This window comes from Tachypleus tridentatus, chromosome 6, assembly GCF_004210375.1.
Source record: "Tachypleus tridentatus isolate NWPU-2018 chromosome 6, ASM421037v1, whole genome shotgun sequence".
Lineage (NCBI taxonomy): Eukaryota > Metazoa > Arthropoda > Merostomata > Xiphosura > Limulidae > Tachypleus > Tachypleus tridentatus.
Window position 1 is genome coordinate 144,738,925 of NC_134830.1, and position 22,009 is coordinate 144,760,933.

Genomic DNA, 22,009 nt, shown 5'->3' on the forward strand with positions numbered 1-22,009 from the left:
ATATCAAAACACATGTGAATCATAATAAAGCACAATATAAAATTAAAAACATATGTATTGTTCAATAATGTAACTAATCATTTAATAAAAATCTTCATATCATAACTTGTACAGCGTGTTTTCATTGTAAAAATTTGCATCCAGTGCTTTAAATAAATGTTTCTTTTCAAAGTTCACACACACTGGTTCAGTTACTTTAAAACAAAACTGACAGGATGAATTATTCCTCTCTAATCTGTTATTACAATATAATCTGTGATAATTTCCCTTGAGGAATTACTACTATACACTCTTTATGACTAAATTAACGATCACACAGTCTAGATCTAACTACCTTAGTTTAACTATATATGTAATGCAAACTACATTTTGAACAGCCTGACCAAAGACTATAACGTTCTAAACACAATGAGATATTATGTATATTAATACTCAGTAAAACAGTGAAAAAACTTAGAAGGTTCTTGTAACATGACACAATATGTCAAGGAGTACTATAAGTTATTGTTTCTAAGGTAACTAATGAAATCCTGTTTTAAATAAACAACACAATAGCTATAATTCAAAGCAGGCTAATTTAACAGTGAATATGAATAAAAAATGTTAAATCCTTTCCTTTATATCAAATTATTACATTTTATCTTACTATTATTTACTTAACAGGTTTTATAACATCACATACTAGTCTTCAATACAAAAACAAATCAGAAAAGAGCTAAATACTTTTTTCAAAAGCTATTTATTTATTTAAGTTTAAATTTGATATCAAATATAAAAATGATATTCTTCGTCTGTGAAATTTCTTTACAGTAGCATAATTATGTTATTGTTAAAATTACAAAACTTTTAATGTTGATATTAGTATAAAAACATCTTTTAAAACATCAATAACAGTTGTTAAAAATTTAAGACTAAAAGGCCAAGTTTTGTGGGTAATTGCATCATATCTTCTCCCACACACGCACACACACACACAATTATAATTTTAACACGAGAAAAATAATGAATGAAAGAAAAAAGAAAACTGTCTGATGGATTATTTTGACCTGCAAGAAGGTATCTTATATCACATCCTATGTATGAGTGTTGATATGCAAACAAATAGTTCACGAAAACCCCAATGTTACAAAAGTGGCATAATGTAAAGATTATAAACTTCATATCTAAAAAAGGTGTATTCTAATTCATCATTCTTGGCAGCCTTTCGTAATGTGTTTAATATAAAACTCTTTCATCTGTGTGTATGGAGGCAATCATTTGTGAACTGCCTGATTCTCCACAGACATGGCACTCCACTGAGTGTCACTATAAATTAACAAAAAGAGTACTATTGTAGTGTTGTTTCAAGTAGCCTACACTTAAATTGCTGCATCAGAAGGCTTAAAGAGATAAATATGTGTATGTACAGCATCACTGCTGGATGTCTATTACCAAACCTTTGTTTTACAACTGCCTCAAGACATAAACAAGATTGAACATATTATATAAAGATTATTTAAAATCAGCAAATCATGTAACAACTACAGCCAATATACACTTTTTCTGGAATGAATGTACCAAAAATAAATTTTGGCTTTGGTTGGCATTTTGTAATAGTGTAATAACCCAAAAAGTTGGCACTTAAGGAAATGGTATGCAACAGCAATTTCCACACAAATTATTCCTACACTCATATTATAAAGAAGTATTCAGATTTGGGATTTAAGGAATCCATATCTCTGAAATTAAATCTAAATCAGAAGTTTATTAAGCGTATTTTTATCTCTGAGAGTTTTAACAAAAGTGAGAAATATGTCTATACAAAGAAGAATATAATATTTATATATATATATATATACACACAAAGTTCTCTACCCTGGTATACGTGCCATTCACATTACTGAATGATATACCACAGTTATTAAAGGATATCACACCCTTAGGCAATAGCACAGTTTACTGTTAGAACAGATCAATGCTTCTATTTATAGTATCACTCATACTAGAATGATATCATCTAATGAAAAACACAGTTAACAAATACAATCAGAGAGTAAATGTGTGTATCATAGCCAAAGCGAATAATCTTATCTCATGATCACAAAGACCAATGTCATACATCTGATTATACAGTATATTCCATCATCAGCCCTAAACATCACATAACTGACCAGAGAGTAAGTTTGTTTATTTTAGGATACAGCAACTAACCTGACACATCTTATCACACAATAAACCTGTGTACCCTGGCATACAATTGCATCTTCCTGTTACAGGATCACAATCTGTACCATTTTTACACTGGCAACTCTGTCTACAGCTTTCATTAAACAGTCCTTGTTGGCAGGGCATCTCACATTGAAGCTCATCAGAATCTGTAACAAAGATTAATATAAAGGAACATGTTATTTAAATTCATTTATATGAATTACACATGTAATGAAGGAATTAAACATGAAGAGTCTCTGTTTGTGATGTTTCATTACTGTATGCATAATATGTTTAAACAGAACAATTTGAGTGAACTACTAATGTTGTGAAAAATTTAAATATAAGCTCTCTCTAGTTATGTAAAACAAATAAATGTGAAAATATGAGACTAAGAAAGATAAAACGTAAATATTTATAATTAGTGAAAAAATATATAAAAGTTTTATGAGACTCACATAATATAAAAACTGAAAATTTGAGAGATTAATGTTAAAATAACCAAAAACCAAATATAGGATTAAAGAAATGACTCAAAAGTGTAAGAATGTCTGAATATTTCACATTTTTCAGGTACTGTAATAATGTGATTTCTATATAATGTACATATATAACTTTTAAAACCCCTTTCAAAATATGTGCAGTGTAATGTTTCAGCCCTGGAAGTTTCATTCCTTGTTACTGGGTGAAAAGGAATGGAGATATGAACAAATAAATATATTGACTAAGAAATATTGTAAACAATCTACCCAGAATAGCTCATGGAGATTCCCACAAGTCATACCATTCTGAAAAGTAAACCTGATAAATGAGTTTGAAAGTAGTAGCTAAGTTGTATGGATGAAAATAAAAACCTGTTATTTTTTAGCATTAGCTATAAACCCATTCATTATATACTGAGCGTTATGAACAACAATTTAGTTAATCAGCCACAGTTTATTCAGTCCAGGCCATCAAAAACCAATATAAGATATAATTATAACAATACCTTTATAACCCAGAAAAGTAAAACAGATAAAATGGTTTTCCAAACACTTACCACTAGAAATATACACACAATATGTTATGCAAAATTACACTGAACAATCAAACCAAGAAATATATAACACAATGCATCATATAACAGATAACTATACAATCAGACCTATAAATAAAATACACATTACATAACAGAAATACATTAAAGTCAAAACTATAAATAAAGAAGCCAATATATCATGCACTAGTCCACACGACAACTAACAATAGAAATACACAACACAATCCACCATACAGAATTAATCTAAAGAACTTGCATTAGATATAGAAAACACAACACACCATTGAGAAGTCCACTAGACAAACATAGCTAAAAATAGACAACACAGTATATCATACAGAATTAAACTAGACAACTACCGTTAGAAATACACAATACAATACCTTTTATAGAACTAAACAAACAATCAATAATAGAAATTCAGAAACAATAATCATACAAAGGTCTACTCAATAATCAGTACAAAAATGCAAAACCCCATCGAGAAATCTATTAAACAATAAGCACTAAAAGTACATAACAGTATATTATACAAAAGTTCACAATACAATAATAAAAAGGCAGTACAATACATCATATGAAAAACAACTAAACAACTAGACCTAGACAATACATCATACAATGGCTCACTATACATCAACATTAGAAATACACAACATAATAGATCATACAGAAGTTCAGTAGAAAATAAACATTATAAATATACATCATACAGAAATCCTAATACTGATATTTTTAAATTAGTCAAAAATTTTGTAAAGTGTACTTATTCTATGATTACTAATGTTGAATATACAAAACTGTTCAGTGTAGACAGTGTAACTGTTGTACTAGACTTCTGTAATATTATTGATATCATTCCAGTCAAAGCTACTAAGTTTTTCTCATTATGTGTAATACTTGTAATATTGTTGTTACAAGAGGGCTAAATATTTCTAGATTTTTTTGTCACATGTTATAAATACATGCAGATACAAAGAGAAAGTAAGTTATTGAAAGTGAAAAAAGTGAAGTTAGATTGGATGATTGTTATTTTAACTATAATGGGTTATCTCTTAAATGAATTTATCATTAATTGTAATACGATAACAGAAGAACGAACAAATATTTTTTTCTTGTCAGAGGATGTTCTAAAGTAAATGCACAAACTTGTATGGACTTTGAGGAGAAAGAGAAAATTATTATGAGCTCTGAATACAAATGTGATATCCACTAGAGTAACAAATTCTCATATTATGTTTAATATCTTTTGAATATACTATTTAAAACAAGTTAATTGTGTGTTAGTTGTTGAAAGTTAGTGCCAAAAAGTCACAAACACTTACTGTAAAGAATCTAGACTTATACAAACCCCACAACTACATACCCAAATGACACATACACTGTCCTGAAACAATTGAACAGTTTTCCTTGTGTATACAGGAGCAGTTCTTAGTACAGCTGAGACCTTGGGGACACTGCAGTTCACAACTAAAACAAATAAGGACTTTCTATGTATTATAAGCACATTTGTTGATTGTGCTAAAATAGATAATCTTTCTGAAAACTATTTTACTCTTCAACATTCTTATATGGTTGAAAAATTACATAAGATAAAAATGAAAAGGTATTTCATAGCAAATAAAACAAAATAGTACAAAGTAATATTAATGTGTAATTTAAAGCCATATAAATCTAAATGAATATTTTTGTTATGATAGACAGTTTAATAAATAAAACCAAAAATAATAATTTCAAAGTATAATCTCAGTAAATGATATATAACCCAATGTATAGGCAAATAATAAAGACAGTGACTGAAAGTTAAATTCACATGAATTAATTAGATAAACAATAAAATATTTGTAAAAACTTTTGTTCTGGATCAGGTTATCAGCTTTGTTCACACATCAGCACTGCATGTCAGAAATTCCTTTGGAAACTGCAGTACATCTATACTGGATGGAAAGTTATAAACTTTATCTAAACATTCAGGAGGTTAGTGAACAATATATCCACTGTTGCTCAGTGGACCACAATTGCATATTGTGATCATATTACACATTAAGGTATAAAAACTGAATAAGAAATTAACAGTTTTTATTGTCTATTTGTTGTAGTCACCAGATAAGGCAACATCTGATCGAGATTCGCCTGCGTCCAAGCGACCAATGGCGTTGTTGCGTTGTGCTTCAGTCAGTCTTGGCGTAACTGTACTGCGTGTCGGTGGCTTATCACTGAGCTATGGAAACCGAGAACCCGTCACGTTTATAGGAATTTGGCACATATTGCACTTGCAGAACATGCAGATCTCTCAAACAAATTTATTGGACACGCATGCGCTTTGGCGAAAAATCCGATGTTTTCCTCTGTTTTCAAAGTGCACAACTTTTATTGTCATTTTGGTCTGACAATCAGTGCCTTAACACATGTAACATCACATACTCTGAGCTTGTAACGTTATTACATATATTTCTCTTTAAAATAAAAAAATATCCCTTTTGCATTTCTTGTTTCGAAGAGTATACATCTGCGAACAGCTGCTTCTTTGTTGTATGGTATTAGTGTGTGGTTCCATATCAAATTAGATTCTCTCTACCTTCCAAGGAATTTAATAATACTGTTTCAATTCTATTACAACTGGCATCTTTATTATGAAGTTACATTTCGGGTTTCTATGGCTACACGTTTAGTTCTGTAATAGTCATAATTACACTTACACATATATCTGTGTAAACACGGTGTGTTCCTTCTCATAAACGTGGATTACTTTAGTGTTATCAATCCTTCATGTAATTATTTATCTTCAAGTTAATGTTCCCTTTTACGTTTTTAATCCATATGCATAATTAATTTTAATGTGTTCTAGGATTAAGACAATTCACGAACGTACGCTACCAGTTTTTAAGGGGGTATATTCAGGATCATTAGGCCGCTTTGGTATGCTACCAGCTGGTTATTTGGGCTTTTAGGCCTATCCACAATGAAGGTCGTAAAGGCCATCACGTGTTGAGATTCCTTACTACTACTGAGGATGTGCGCGGCTAAAATAACGAAGCGTCATAGCATTTCGTTTGTTGTTATGTGGCCCGTACAACTTAGAGGGAACACTGCTTCAGGTACCATGAAAACCGAGATGTCTGTAAGATCACGTAGTTTTAATTTTCAGGTATCTGTTCATATGTGTATACTAAATTTCATGCCTCTGTAAATATTGTGTCATATTCAGCTCTTTCTAAATACCTATTAAATTTGCCTGAAAAAACGAAAGAGAACATTTAGTAGCAGAGGTATCGCTAGATTCTTGAAAGAGTCAGAGATCGGGCCGATACCCTAGGCCCTGAAATTTAGAAATTTCAGTATGATAAATGTCATTGACATTTCTCATTGTTTTATAGTTATTTTTCAAGACATCAAATGAGGATTCGGGGCACGGGCCCTGTATGCAAGCATCTAGCGACGCCTCTGCTTAGTGGTATATAAACCTTAACCTATACTTAATTATATAAATTTGTACTCTGTTTGGCTTTAATGCTGCAAGATATAGTTTTTCTTTTCGTTCTTTCTTTAAGTCAAAATTCTTAAAGCATACTTTTATTCGATAATGAAAAAATAACTTACCTTTTCTCTGTGTAACCTAAACCACAGAGGCAGGTACCATTTACAGGATCACACAATGCATTATTTTCGCAATTACAGTATTGTGAGCAAGAGGGGCCGTACATTAGTGGTGGACATGGTCGAGAACAGGTCTCTCCATCCCATCCATCTTTGCACTCACACTTTCCAGTCCAAGGATGGCAGCTGTGTATAGAAATACGCACTTTTACGTGATAAGTAAATTATAAAAATTATTCGAAACAAAAACATATATAACTTGAATTTGAAAAGTCATACCCAAGAAAAGAGAGTATTAATTGACTTAAAATATATTTCAATAGAGCCGTTCGATTAATGCCAATAGAAATTCCAACATTCGCTAAGTGGATTTGGTTTGATTTGAAATTCGCAAAAAGCTACACGAGGGTTATGTGCGCTAGCCGTCCCTAATTTAGTAGTGTAAGACGAGAGGTAAAACAATTAGTCATTAACACCCACCGCTACCTCTTGGGCTACTCTTTTAGCAACAAATAGTGGGATTGGTTGTAACATTATAACGCCCTCACAGCTGAAAGGGCAAGTAAGTTTGGTGTGACTGGGAGTCGAACCTGCGACCCTCAGATTATGAGTCGAGTGTCTTAACCACCTGGCCAAGCCGGGCCCGTTTAATGGAAAAATCAAGTCGTGGCAAACACATGAACATGAGGATAATGACTTTTTTAAATGATAAGTGTAATGAAATTATGCAGAAAGGATGAAATTCTAAGAAAGTATTATTATTTACGATGTAGGATGTTTTCATTAATATCTCTCTGAAGCAGTATTCAAAACTCACTAAACTCCTTTTATTGAATACTCTTTATCAAATCACACAAAGATTTCAATGAATTTTATTTTCAAAGATAACAGATTCACTCGATTTTAATATCATTTGTAAATCATGAACGTTTTACGTAATACGGATTATTTTTATCAGCAAGGAAAATAATAATACAAAGTGCACAACATTAGAAATATTGTGTACAAAATTTCAGTTTCTAGGCTCTTTGATCTTGGAGTTATGATCGTCACAGATTTGAATTTCGAGCAAAGCTTCTCGAAGGTTATCTTGCCCCATTAAAAAGATGTACATGCATGTGCATTTCTTTCATATGCGTTTTTTCGCCGTTCCTAAATTAATAACACTCTACAGGGAAGGAAGTTTGTCATCGCCACCCACAGCCATCTCTTGGACTAATCTTTCACCAACGAATAGCAGAATTGATCGTAACTTATAACGCACCCTTGGCTGAAAGGGCAGGTATATTTAGTGGGACGTAACTATTTGACCATGCCTAATACTTTGCTTAGAACTATTATCCAGTAGATATAATTATGGAAATATTTCATTTATTGAAACAGAAGTGCATTATTCATTTGTAGAAATTAAAATAATTAATTATGATATTAATTTAAATGTGTTTTTTTTGTAATTTTTCTTTTCAATATATGGTCTTTCCTCTCCTTATACTAGTATGTCATGCTTTTACAATTGGTCAGATTCTGAAAAATTTGTAATGAGTTACAATATTTCACGATTAATGTTTAAATATTGATACAGAAATTAATGTTTAATAAATTAAATAAAGAAACATTCTATAAGATTACTGAAATATTTTGTGGTAAATACCAAAGTTTATTACATCACTATAAATAAGTGAGAATTTAAAATATTTTACTTGAAATTTTAGACGTACATTTTTACTTTAGGTTGTTTGAACATCTTGACACTATTTTCGTATGATATATTAACACCATTATCACATGTTATTATATAGCCGTGTTACAGTCGCTATTGCCTGTCGATTGACGTCTTCTCGAAACGTTGCACAAAGTAATCTGAAAAACGTTTCTATTTTTATTTAGACCTATCAGTTCTCTCTTTACTACGGTTTATCCAAGTTTTTCTTCTCACGTCTTGCGGAACAACACTCATTCAAGAACCTACCAGGCTCAAGTACACAAACTTCTCTTGAATTAAATAAATAGTTACATTCTAAATCCAAATCATTGTTGAATTATAGTATTTTGCTGTTATATTACCGAAGTAATAAAAACAATAGAAAATTCTAAATCTAAATCAATATGTATATTACCACTATCAGAAACGTAGTGTCGTGTAAACTAGTAGGCACAGCGTACCTATATTTTTTTACCTGGAACACCATACTGCCACTTGCCACTGTTTTAAATTATCTCCACATTGCGCAGTTATGCAGTAGATTTTATGTTTTTGCACTTCTTTATTTCACACTACACTAATATGTATTATGACAATAGAAATGTTACCTAAGGGCAGAAACTAGCTTATATATATATGTATATGTATATATTAGATTTATTTAGAGATCATTCACCTTCCCACAACTGTCTGCAGACAGTAAATGTTCATAAAGATAAAGAGTGGTGGGAGCTTGAGTGCCCTGTCTTGCTATCCTAACGCCTTCTTATTGTTTTATGTTTATTGTTCTTTTTTAACATTTGATACAAACGAACAAAGGTTAAGACTGGTATGCATTGTATCCCCACCGTTATGTGAGCCCTATTTCTTCAGTCACTCCCAAAACCCAAGGTACATCTTATATCCCTTATTGAAGTCTGTGCTCTAGTGATCTTTTTAAATACATTCAGCGTCTGTTGTAGTTTTTCATCATGGAATTTGTATTGTTTTCTTTTATGTTAATGTTTAGTTGACTGTTAAAATGGTGTGTTTAAACGCACACACTAATTAATACCAAATAGGACATTACTTTGTCACACAGAATACTCTCTCCAATGGACGTCAGAGAATTGGTCAAACAACTAAAATATCTCATACTGGATACGTCAGTTGGTCAAACAGTTTCAAGATAAACACTTGGACAGACTCTCAAAGAAATAGAAGAAACAAAAAGTAGTATCACTAACTACTAGTCCTAAGGTATTACTTATTGTACTTGTAAAGAAGAAATACGGATCAACAACTTTTTTCTTACACAACTGGAAAGTAAATAAAATAAACAAAGATGGATGCCTATATATTACCAAGGATTGACTGTACAATGGATGATTTATTCGAATTCTAAATAACGATATATTCATAATGCTCAATGCACAATTTAAAAACGTGCACTCTCTAGCTTTGGAAAAAATCATTCTTTTATTAAAGTGGACAGAATGATAAGAATAATAACTCTAGTCCATTTGATGTGCAGTAATAAAAAAATGTAATATCTTTGATATGTTGGAAGACATCGATTATACACTCAATATATTTGACGATTTACTAGATTTCATAAAATATGGCATTTAATTTAAACTTCTAAACCAACAGGATCTGAATTAATGATAATTTTATTGATTTATGAAAAACTGTACTCCCTTCTCACGCAAAAGTAGTTTAAATTTTTTCCAAAGTTGTTAAAAATAAACTTAAATTATTTGAAACAAACATAGCTGCCTAATATATCCATTTTTATTATATACAGCAAAAATTACACTAAAATCTTCAATTTGGCAAATACAAAAGAAATATGAAACATACCTGAGACTGTTTTCTTTCTGACATTGACATGTTTCCTCACATTTCTTCCCATAGAATCCATCTTCACATTCTACAGAAAGTATCAATATCATTGTGCTTCCAAACTTACTTTTAAAGCTAGTTCTAGTCAAGTACTATATTAACCAACTACATAAAAAATTATAAATCAAAATTTTGAACTTCTTATAAGATTTATTGGAATTTACAAGGGCTTGTATTCAGTTATCTCTTCATACAGTCCTGCTTATGAAAATAATAGGGTGTGTGTGTGTGTGTGTGTGCGCGCGCGCGTGTGACCACCACAGATCCAAGATGAAAGAACTTTGAGTATTACTTATTTACATGCGCGAGCGTATCTTTTTAATGAGAATAACCATATAGAAAATAAATGGTTCCTAACATAAGAACTTCTAATATATAGAAAAGCCTGTACAATTTAGTAAAAATATTTTCCAACAACGGCTTTATATCATTTTGCTTAACAGGAAAATTATACAGAATACACGTTTATGCTTAAATGAGTTAAGAATACCCACACTGTTATAGTCATCAATAATATATCAACTTAATAGCCCGAACGAAGCCGGACACTTTCGCTAATAACATATAAGATCATTATTATTAAGTTGGAATACAAATACATTTATTAAAGTCAAACTGAGAAATGCATGTTATATTAAATATATACATATGTAATTTAGATAATGAAACAGGTTCTATGGATATCATGAACGATTTATTAGAACAGGAAACAATATTCATCAGACATCTGTAGAAAAATGTGTAATTCAACATTTCACCTAGCATAAGTACGAAATAGTTATAAGGTTGATCAGTTCCTCTGACCTAGTAGCGAGAATATTTAATAGTCCATAATATTCAAGACATGCTTTGACACAAGTTGGTTTTCCTTGTACATAAGTTCTAGGCTCTTAGCTGTAGTATACTGAAGCCTATAATAAAGACAGTGTATATCAACAGTCAGAAATATATAACTTCCAACTGCAGTAACATTAAAGTTAATTCTGTGTTTTACAGAGTAACATTAAATTTTTGTATTGAAAGTCGTGTAGAGACGATTACTGTAAAGCTACACCATCCATATATTGTTGTTTCTATTCTTCTTTTGACACTGCCATCCCTACATCATTTTATTAGTTGTTTTGTGATGCTTACCCCTGACAAAAAGATGTTGTATTCTATGTATTGTATTAATAATCTAATATTATGTGTATTTATTTTGTTTTTATTTAACTTCATATATAATATAGGGGTTCACTCTATAAAGCTACCAGCTATATATTGTACACAGCATTGGGTATTATTCTACATGTTACAGTCGTCTAACGTTTGTCTATTTTGGCTGGTAATTCCTGTTTTATCCTGTATTTAAACATTTTAAAGGACCATGGCATTTCTGTAAAATAGCTAACTTCAAGTGGTAATGCTAACATGGTTTACACTACAGTTATTCTTAAGTATTACTACTAGTTACTACAATTAAGCGATGAGATAATGCACTAACCATATACACAGAGTGGATTTAGGTTTAAACTGGCATCAGTTATAAAGCACTTGTAAAGTTATCTCGACTGAAACACGAAGATGAAAGATAAACAGTTTGATGTTGTTGTATGTTTGTTTTTGCCTTGTTTTGAGGGTATACAAACAAATAAAACTGAGTGGCTATCATATTTTAAAGTAAAACTATTGGCAACTGTTAATTTTTAGCGTACATATTTATATGCTTCTTGAATACCTTAGCCATCCATACATATAAAGTATACTTTATTATAGTAATATATAACTTATAAAACACACAAATTAGTTATTTACTCCGTGCACTGTCCCTTGAAAAATATGAAATAATTACACATAAAATTTTCTGTAACCTCCTCTAACAAAGACTTGTAACCGTGAAGTTTTACATCTATGAATGGGCCGGATTCTTTATAATAGGCGATAAATTTAAACCATAAAGAAACGACATATAGATTACTTATTTTAAAACTAATATATTAAAACAATTCAAATGTATATATACAAATGTTTGTTTTACTGTTGGTTGTCAGATTTGTATCCAGAGTTTAAATAATTGGTGATTTTTAAGTGAAATGATCGCAGATTATGTTGTAACAACATAGTAGACAAGAATAATTCATTCTCCAATTGTGTTCAAAAGTAAGTTAACCAACACGTGTGGACTTATAACAAAATACACAGTTTATTTTGCGGTTATCATATATATTTACACATTGCCCAACAGAAACCTAACACTTTCCACAAACCACGAGGTATTATGATGCAACGATACTTGAGAAAAACTTAGAAGGCCCTCGTAACATGATGCAGTTATAAAACAATCAGAAAAATAAGACAATTGAAATACAAAACGTATGATTAACACAATTACGTAACAAACCTGTGATAAACTAAATTCATCACTTACCCTGTACTTAAATTAAAACAGTCATTTACATTTAATAGTAACCAATGAAATCAACTGAATGGTCTTAACAGTGTACCTTTACAGTATCTTAATATATACAACATATGCTAGTATTTAGCTCTGGAGTTAGTAAAACTACAGTATACCACAAATGGCAATTAATGTTTATGAAAATCATAATATATTGTTACGTATTATAATTTATTTCGAAAAATCCGGAAATTTTAATTTAAATTTAGAAGTTAATTGAATATCAACATGCATGAGATTTATGATATTTGCCAACAAAATTGATGCGCACAATTTACTTTCTTAACACAAACATATTTTAATATACAAACAACAGTACAACTTATAATAACAGTTATTACAAATATTTATTACAAGTAATGGTTTATATACAAGAGTTTTACAAACTCACAAACGATACTGAGTCTTCTATCTGTATCTCAGAAGGGCTGTTGTGGGTATTAACACTTTTATTGATGAGCAGAGAACAACGTTTCGACCTTCCTAGGTCGTCGTCAGGTAGAAACGTTGTTCTCTGCTCATCAATAAAAGTGTAAATATCCATTCTAGCCGTTTTGAGATATATTTTTATTTCATGTTGGTTTCTCGTCATCAAGAGTCTTCTATCTGGTCTGGAACTGAATATTTTATCGACGGTTCATCGAGAGCGAATTAGTTCTATGTTGCTATAGAAATACACTTCTCTTGATGGGAAAATTAGCTAGCTTTATTCTTAGCTGGCTTTACGCGATTTAATAGCTTACTTTTGATTGAGTAAGATACCTAATGTCCTCGTAGAAATATTAACGTTTAAAGTTAATTCTCTGAAGTTTAACACTTCGTAATGTTTAAAATCTGTAAACTTTCCTGGTTAAATGCATATAGTTTTTTGATTAATAATTATATCTTCCGAAGTGTATAGTATACTGACTGTAGCAAACCAACAATATTAAACTGTGTCCCCGCGTGTTGCGATGGCTACAATCACTAGTATTTTACACATAGACATTGTTGATTATTACGCTCGAGAAACTTCTAGAAATTTAGAGAACAGGTGGGACTTTCGCAATACACATTTTAACAATATACGTTATATGCACAAAACGGAAATAAACAGATAGGGAAATAAATGTGTGAAATAAATCCATTACAATACAAAAATAATTTTTACCAATAGTACAGTAAATTTTCCTAATTGTTTGAATAAAAGTTTTACAAGCTATTAATAACATAATTGTGAAGAAATGTGAAAAAGTAATAAATCTGCACAACCTTTATGCAAGATTCGTATTTTCTTGGGCCTGTTAATGTATCGTGTCCGTCCGGTGTGGTGGTGAGATGTCTTGCTAATTTCAAAGGAAGGTTCAAAGACTTGTACAAGTTAGCAAGTGTTGAGTGGTTATCTCTATTGAATATTGGGGGTGAGATGTCTTGCTAATTTCAAAGGAAGGTTCAAAGACTTGTACAAGTTAGCAAGTGTTGAGTGGTTATCTCTATTGAATATACATATCATTCAAGTAATTATTGATGTACATATTTAGGGGTACTGGATGATGCATTAGAACTAGTGACTGAATTAAAAGTGTGGTATCATTACTATTATTTCCTGTGTTTTTGTAGTACAGGTATTTTCTCCTGCCAAACAGCCAGCTTAGAAAAATAACTGTTTTGTCAAATTTTCTTACTCGTTTTGATAAAATAACTTTTATTTTAACATAAATTAGTGGCACTATTTTCCCACTATTTCATGAATATCATAAACACAGTAGCTTATTCAAGTTCTAACACAAATTAACTTCACTAAACTATGTGCAACTAAACATGGACGTTTTTTCACAGTGTTTTGAACCTTATATTTGAAATATACGATATTCATATTACGGCAACACATTTGAAACGATGTCGAAAGGAAAATACTATGAATAAATAAATAGAAGTACAACACAAATTTTCATACATTTGTTCTGCTAGATACTGTTTAAGAGAAAACAAGAACCTGGCCAGAACTGACCTCTGTCCTCACAGCGTCGACCAACAAATCCCAGGGGACAGAGACAATCACCCGTGGCTGAATCACATGTAGCAGCGTCACCACAGTCACAAATCTAATGAGTGAAAATGACTCATTGGTAATGTTAGACATAATTTTAATGACACACGCACTTCAAATGTAATGTTTTGTTCTTTTACATCTGAGAAATGAAAACAATTGAGAAATAAAAACCAAAATATAATTTAAAAACTGAAACAATGCTGTGTGTGATATTATGAATAAATTGTTGTATAATAACTTGTGATGATCAAAACAGAAATTTCTAATAAAGTTCTATGGGTATTTTACATAAAAGAATAACTCGAATATCTCAGTTAAGCTATGTTAATAATAGTATCATACCATCGAGCAGTTGATTCCAAATGTCCCTAAAGGGCACTGTTCTTCACACTGTCTTCCTATATACCCAGGAGTACATGTACAGTCTCCTGTTATGTGATGGCAAGATGCTCCATTATAACACAAACATGTCTCTGTGCAGTTGTTACCGAAGAAACCATGTTCGCAAGTGTTGGCACAGACTTCTCCCTGCAGAATAGTAGTTTTAAAACTTAACTGTAAACAAAACTCTAGATCTTGATGTGTTTGGATAGAAGCCTATGTATTTCTATACACTGAAAAAAAAAACGTCTATAAAAATGTATATATGAAATAGAGAGAGAGAAATAGCAGTAATAAAGACAATTTGATCCTATTAACATTAAAAGAAAGACAATTGGAATGAACGTGGGTTTAACAATTGTTTAACGTACATGAGGTCACTTACATTTTCTTATAAACTAATTATTTTCATTGTACTGATGTTTATATCTTTCCTGATAATCATGTGTTGTCTGCTTTTTAACATTGGCAATCTGGAATATGTCATTAAAATCAGACTCCATCACAGGACACTTTCTCAGCATTTTGTTCCCTTCCTCATATAAGCTTTTATTAAATGTTTACTCTCTTAGATCTATGAATTTCACACACACACACTCACATATAAGCATGGAAAAAATCAACCGCTTGGAGATTTATATTATTTCTTTTTGACGAAAACAGTCTTTGATATCAAAACGATTCTGTAAGTTTGTGAAATGTTGGTTTAGTATTCAGTTTATTATTTTATTACTGATGACAGTTTTGCCCAATTTACCTTCAATGACGTTTTAGGTCAGATGGTTTACTTTCCTGGCCACTTCATCATTTTGTAGCTTAAGATGTTGGTTGTCATGACTTCTTGGTGTGGTGTCTGAGCGTTTGGCTATTCTAAATATTCGTTTGTGTAAAGTTTACAGCTCACGTAGAGAACATTGAACATTTTCATCTTTTAAATGTTGTGTGTACTGAGTAGAGGCTTATCAATTTCCGTTATATTCAATTGAATACAGATTTTGGGATAAAGAGGTATTCCTGAGAGAAAATGCTAGCCTCTCCATGGGTTTCTTTGTCTCCCGTTTCTTGTTCTAAAAGGTAAAAGGGGGTATAGACAACAAAGGCAAGAAAAGTCATGAGATATTGAACTTGATGGGTTAGAAGGGTGAGATGTTTCATCTCCAATTGAGGAATAAGCTAATTAAATTAGTTGTATAACTCATGTTGTGCACCCCCTCCCTGCTAGTACAGCGGTAAGTCTAGAGATCTGCAATGCTAAAATCAAGGGATCGATTCCCCTCGGTGGGCTCAGCAGATAGCTCGAGGTGGCTTTGCTGTAAGAAAACACACATACATCTCATGTGGTGGAATTGGAAGAAGATAAATTTCAAAAAGAAGGAACCTAGAGCAAAGAAAGTTGATCTTGATTGACTGTGAAGGGAGTTGTCTGAGGGGGAAAATATCATGTTGCTCACAAACGACAAAGGAGATTATCAGAGTGTAATCTACCATATAAAAACAAATGGAAAGAAATATTATTAGAGGAAACATCTAAAGGAGTGTTCTGAAACTAAAATAAATTTGTCCTTTGAAAAAGAATGTGGGTTATATCTGAGAGATGCCTCTCACGAAGTAGAAGAACAATTTATGTTTTAAGAGAAATTTTTTACAGGGAACAGGTAGCCACTGGTTGAAAAAGAATGTTTTCGCAAGCCATCAGAACTAAAAAAAATGTTCCAGTCTGGAAGGGAAACCAGACAAAGTAGGAAAACTATTAGAAGGGGCGAGAAAAAATAGAAAGAAAAGGAGAATGTTCAAGGAGATGGAGAATCATCAATAAAGCTACTGCACACTCAGTAATTACAGATATGGAAAAACAACTCTCGAAAATCCTGATACAAAATGAAGTGAGGTGAGACAACTTGAAGTCAAAATGTGGTGGATGAACCAACCGCAATAAACCACCTGTGCTTATAAACCACATACATAAAGTTAAATAAAGGACTACTCGTCAAAAAATTTTACTCCAGAAACCAGAATAGACATATGGAAATGAGGGAATGGAACATTATAAAGGAAGACGTAAAGCCAAAACTAGCATATGAGGTAGATATAAAAAAGAAAAGGTAAAAGCTTTCGAACTGTTAAGAGATGAAATAGGGTAAACAAAGACTGAGCTGTCCAAAGATGCAATTAGAAAAATTAGGCAGGGGTGCTGCAAATTAAAAACAGCACTCTGGGAAGGAGGCAAAGAAGATAATAGTAATAAAGAAAGTTACTGGATCAACACTGACTCAGAGCATCCACTGTCATGAAAGAAGACTCTGACACTGTGTTTTCCCTTGACATCAAACTTCCACGTTTTGGTCACCAATGGAGTATATAAGGAGTTAAGCAAGGTAGGAACAAATTCACTAAAATATCAGAGATTATAAGGGCTATTTTGTTGGAATAACCAACTCTTGACACAACAGGTGATCTACCATCATATTTAAAAGCTCCTGAAGAATGGTAGGCTGAAATTTTTGGTCATCTACCAAAAAAGGAGTTCAAGATTTAGAAAGCATCTGCCACAATAGCGACTTATACACCAATACAAAGGAACACCTTTATACCTATATTAAAAATAATAAAAAATGAATAATATAAAATTATATATTGAAACATCTAACACCGCCCTCTACATTTCGACACTCAGTTACACAACCCCTTCCAAACATGTGGTCAGCTTCCAGTCAGTTACCTCTTTCTTTCTTTGTGAACCTGACGATGATCGAAGAAGGTCGAAACGTTGTTCGCTCCTCTACGTAAAATATTTTCTCAACCCAAACGAGCCGTTTTTACACATACGAGTAATACACTGTTGACTTAGGTAAGAAACGACAGTGGAGTTTTTCTGATTTGATCATAATAAAATACTCAGTTACATATGACAGGATATGGTATCATTTCTTTGAGCTTCAAATATCTTGAAAATATCGACTGTCAGAGACTTCTACTTAGGTGACTAAGCACCATGTGAAAGTGTTAAGAACTTTACCTCGCTCACACAAATAGCATCTTTGAATAAATGTAAGTAGTTGAAGTGGAAGAAGAGAGATGCCTAATGTTGTATAAAAGCAACTGAGGCATCATATCGGCAAAAGATGAATAGATGGAGGAAAAAACAAGAAAAAGTCAACATATCCCAAACATTATTACTCTTATTAGCCATAGTATCCTTAGTAGGGTAAACTAATACATTTTCCAAAAGTATAAGAGAATAATAAAAAAGGAAACATGAAAGATTTAGAAATCAAAGGTTAGATATTATGTTTACTTCTGAGAATAACCAAGTCAGTAAAGCAAGCATTCTTATCATTATCCATAAAAACGTAAGAAACGTACATTTTATCAGCTATACTCGTTACTACATAGATTTTAATCAGATAATTTGCTCAGATCGGGTGTTAATGTTAATTATTAATAATAATAAATGTAAAATACAGAAATGTAAATTATCTATAGTTTCCCACACTATAACTCATAAGTAAAGTTTTGTGTACTTTATATTATCTTGAAGAATAAAAACGATTGAAAATTAACCTCTTGTGGTTTGTTTTATTTAGAGTTAAATGACTATAAGTTGTGTCATGTTGAATCATGGTGTCTCTCTTTTAAAATGATAGAAGAATGGATATGAAATTTTATTTCACACGAATAACATTTTAGACTAACTTGTTAGGTATTAAATCACACTATCATTCACATTTCAAAATGAAGCGTTACTTAAAGGATACAAACGTAGATTTACCGTATGTTATTACTCAATAATTACTTTTTGTGGCAGGCAGTATAAATACCTCAGTGCTTTGACTGTGAGTGAAACTCGAAGTGCAATACAATTAGTCTTTTCAAAGTTTGTGTTATGAAAGACTTATTTGAACTTTTTCCCATTACTGAGGATGGGCACTTTTGCTTATAACAAATCAGATTAATTTGATTAGACTACGTAATAAAATAAATTAGGCTAATATTTAGGACTTACAGTAATGTGGTGGCAATCTATTACTTATACTAGTCATTATGATTAGTAGCCTATACAACCACCTAAATCTAATAATCAATAAGTGGATTACTTGTTTCATATTTAAGACGTAAAAAATTAATATGTAAAATTATATACGAACTTATTTCTGTATTAAAACACTAACTTTCGAGCTTTCAGTCCTCTTATCGGAGCCCTCATTAGGTAACAATATAAATTACGACAAAGAACATGTTTTATGTCTTTGATAAGTGGAAGAGCCAAACATTAACGATGGAAGAAACAGAAGAGTTGAACACAACGATAATCGAACAAACTATTACTCTGTTCACACTTCTTACAAACATTTTTTCATTAAAAAGTATTATTGAAAACAGGTCAAGCAAATGTTGTTTTGCCATTATCATTTACGAAAATTATTTTACTATGAAGGGGCACAACGGAAACTTTGCTCAGTGTTTTCGGAAAACACTTCAGTCTTTAGTAGTTGTTGAGCGTTGTTTTGATTAAAGTTAAGAAATCTATAAGTCACTAAATTGTATAATATACAAAATAATAGTATGTTGTTGGCGATCTGTTGCTTTCTTATGTGGCGGAATTAGGGTTCGAATATCTGTTCTGTAAATTAGAGGAAGGAGAGCTTGTACTTTGGACTGGCACTGAAAACTTCTCTAATTTCTCTAAAAGAAGTAAACGTATTGCTGTTATATGTCAAGAAATATTCAAAATCTAAACTTATTTATTGACGTCTTGTATTCATTATTGTTGAATGTTATATTGTACATACATGTCTCTCAGTGTAAACATTCTTAGAATTGAATAAGATAAGAGCTAAGAGTGACTTCCAAGTTTAAATATAAATTATTTTTTCACGACTTTAACTTTACCATTGTCTAACATAATAGACCATACGAAGTAGAGATGAAATTGGTCAATTAAGAATTATTGATGTGAGTGGTATACAAATTCCAAACTCATCACTGTCATGATTATTATATTACCAACAGCAGAAAAGCGAGAATAAGATTAAAATATATGAAATATTTTTGACGTGAGAAAAAGAATAAGACAGCGATGCTTCTTAAACAGTGAATTTGTAATACACTAAATCAAGCTACCAGAAAATAAATATACTGTTGTGCAGGTTGTAACTAATAGGTTGAAGAATGTAAATAGTATATAAATATATTATGATTGTTTGTTTTTTGTTTGTCTGTTTGTTTGTTTTTGAATTTCGTATAAAGCTACTCGAGGGCTATCTGTGCTAGCCGTCCCTAATTTAGCAGTGTAAGACTAGAGGGAAGGCAGCTAGTCATCACCACCCACCGCCAACTCTTGGGCTACTCTTTTACCAACTAATAGTGGGATTGACCGTCACATTATAACGCCCTCACGGCTGAAAATGCGAGCATGTTTGGATATATTATGATATGCTCTCTATTAAAAATAATACAAACAAGAAGCCAAGAAATACAAAAATCAATACATCATAATAAAAGTCATAATAATTAGTAAACAAACTTACAATATATATATATAAATAGCTAGTTTGTGATTTAATTTTTTGCGAGACTGGTGTATATATATTTTTATTCAATTTTCAATTAACTATGATATTTTTTATATATTATGTTTTTCAATTCTAAAAGGTCATTAAATCATTAGTATATTATCCACGAATGCAAAAGTTTCTTTTTCTCTTTTTGTAAATATTAAATTGTTTGTAAGACAATGGTCGTGGTAACTTTTTTATGAATAATGGCCTGTTTTGATAAAGTTAATTTTAAACCATTTCTATTTGATCTTTACAGCTACTATTTGCGATATAAAATTAATTTTAAAATGTAATCTGTTTCATTTAACGCTGCAAATATATAATCATTAATCCCTATCAATTCTTAGCAAAATTGTATACTAGCTTTTTTCCATTTTTAGTACTTTGTTAAAAATATTTATATGCTAATTTTCGCTTCATTTCAATATTTCTATGTTTATAGTTGATAACATTTCGATTATATTTATTTTATTCAAACAATAATCAATTATATTTCGATATATAATTAACACTACTTTTTTCTAAACTTGTTAGCTTTTATTTTGATATAAAACATTACATCTAGAACAAAGATGTTTAAATTAATCTAGCAGCAATTTTCATAATAATAGGGCATTAATGTATAGAGTGTAGAAAATTACATTATTAATAACTTTCTAAACTATTTTTTTGCGTTCGCCATTGTTAGTCCTTTTATCATTTTTTTCCTTCTACAGTTATTCATTCTTCTATATTTTCGCAAGTCCAGCTTTGCGATTTTTTTTCTAACTGATGCACGTACAGTGTAAGTAAAGCAAAATGTTTTATTAGTATGGTGAACACTATCCTACCCACAAAAAATACAACTGGTTTACTTAGTAAGCACATTTTATTTACTACGGCTTATCATTTATTCACTGCCATCTTTCACTGCATCAAAATTTGTTGTCCTTTTTATATTCTTATAAGTATTAAATTACAAATCAACCAGGATATTTTGAACATACGGAAAGCATTAAAGTATTTCTAACCATAAAGAAAAATACAAAGAGACATCCAACTTACCATCCAACCATTAGGGCACGTACACTTCCCTGTAATATGATTACAGGTCCCTCCATTCTGACAAATACATGTATTGTTGCACCCATGACCATGGGTACCTTCTGGGCATGGATCAGAGCACCTAAAATATTGTAGTTTTAAAATTTAT

The 22,009-nt window shown here is 31.2% G+C and overlaps 1 protein-coding gene across 6 annotated transcripts in view; it reads right to left on the bottom strand.

Moving 5' to 3' along the window:
* The window catches only part of LOC143253945 (uncharacterized), a 110,489-nt gene that overhangs the window by 33,274 nt on the left and 55,206 nt on the right, over window positions 1–22,009 (bottom strand). For 5 of the 6 annotated variants that reach the window (XM_076508578.1, XM_076508582.1, XM_076508581.1 and 2 more), the window contains exons 8-14: window positions 21,862–21,982; window positions 15,221–15,406; window positions 14,837–14,930; window positions 10,368–10,437; window positions 6,827–7,009; window positions 4,593–4,696; window positions 2,191–2,354 (exon numbers count right to left, since the gene is read on the bottom strand). In XM_076508578.1, the coding sequence (XP_076364693.1) occupies window positions 2,191–2,354; window positions 4,593–4,696; window positions 6,827–7,009; window positions 10,368–10,437; window positions 14,837–14,930; window positions 15,221–15,406; window positions 21,862–21,982 (922 nt within the window). The remainder of the gene's footprint in view (window positions 1–2,190; window positions 2,355–4,592; window positions 4,697–6,826; window positions 7,010–10,367; window positions 10,438–14,836; window positions 14,931–15,220; window positions 15,407–21,861; window positions 21,983–22,009) is intronic. The other variant, XM_076508580.1, reaches the window with a different exon arrangement.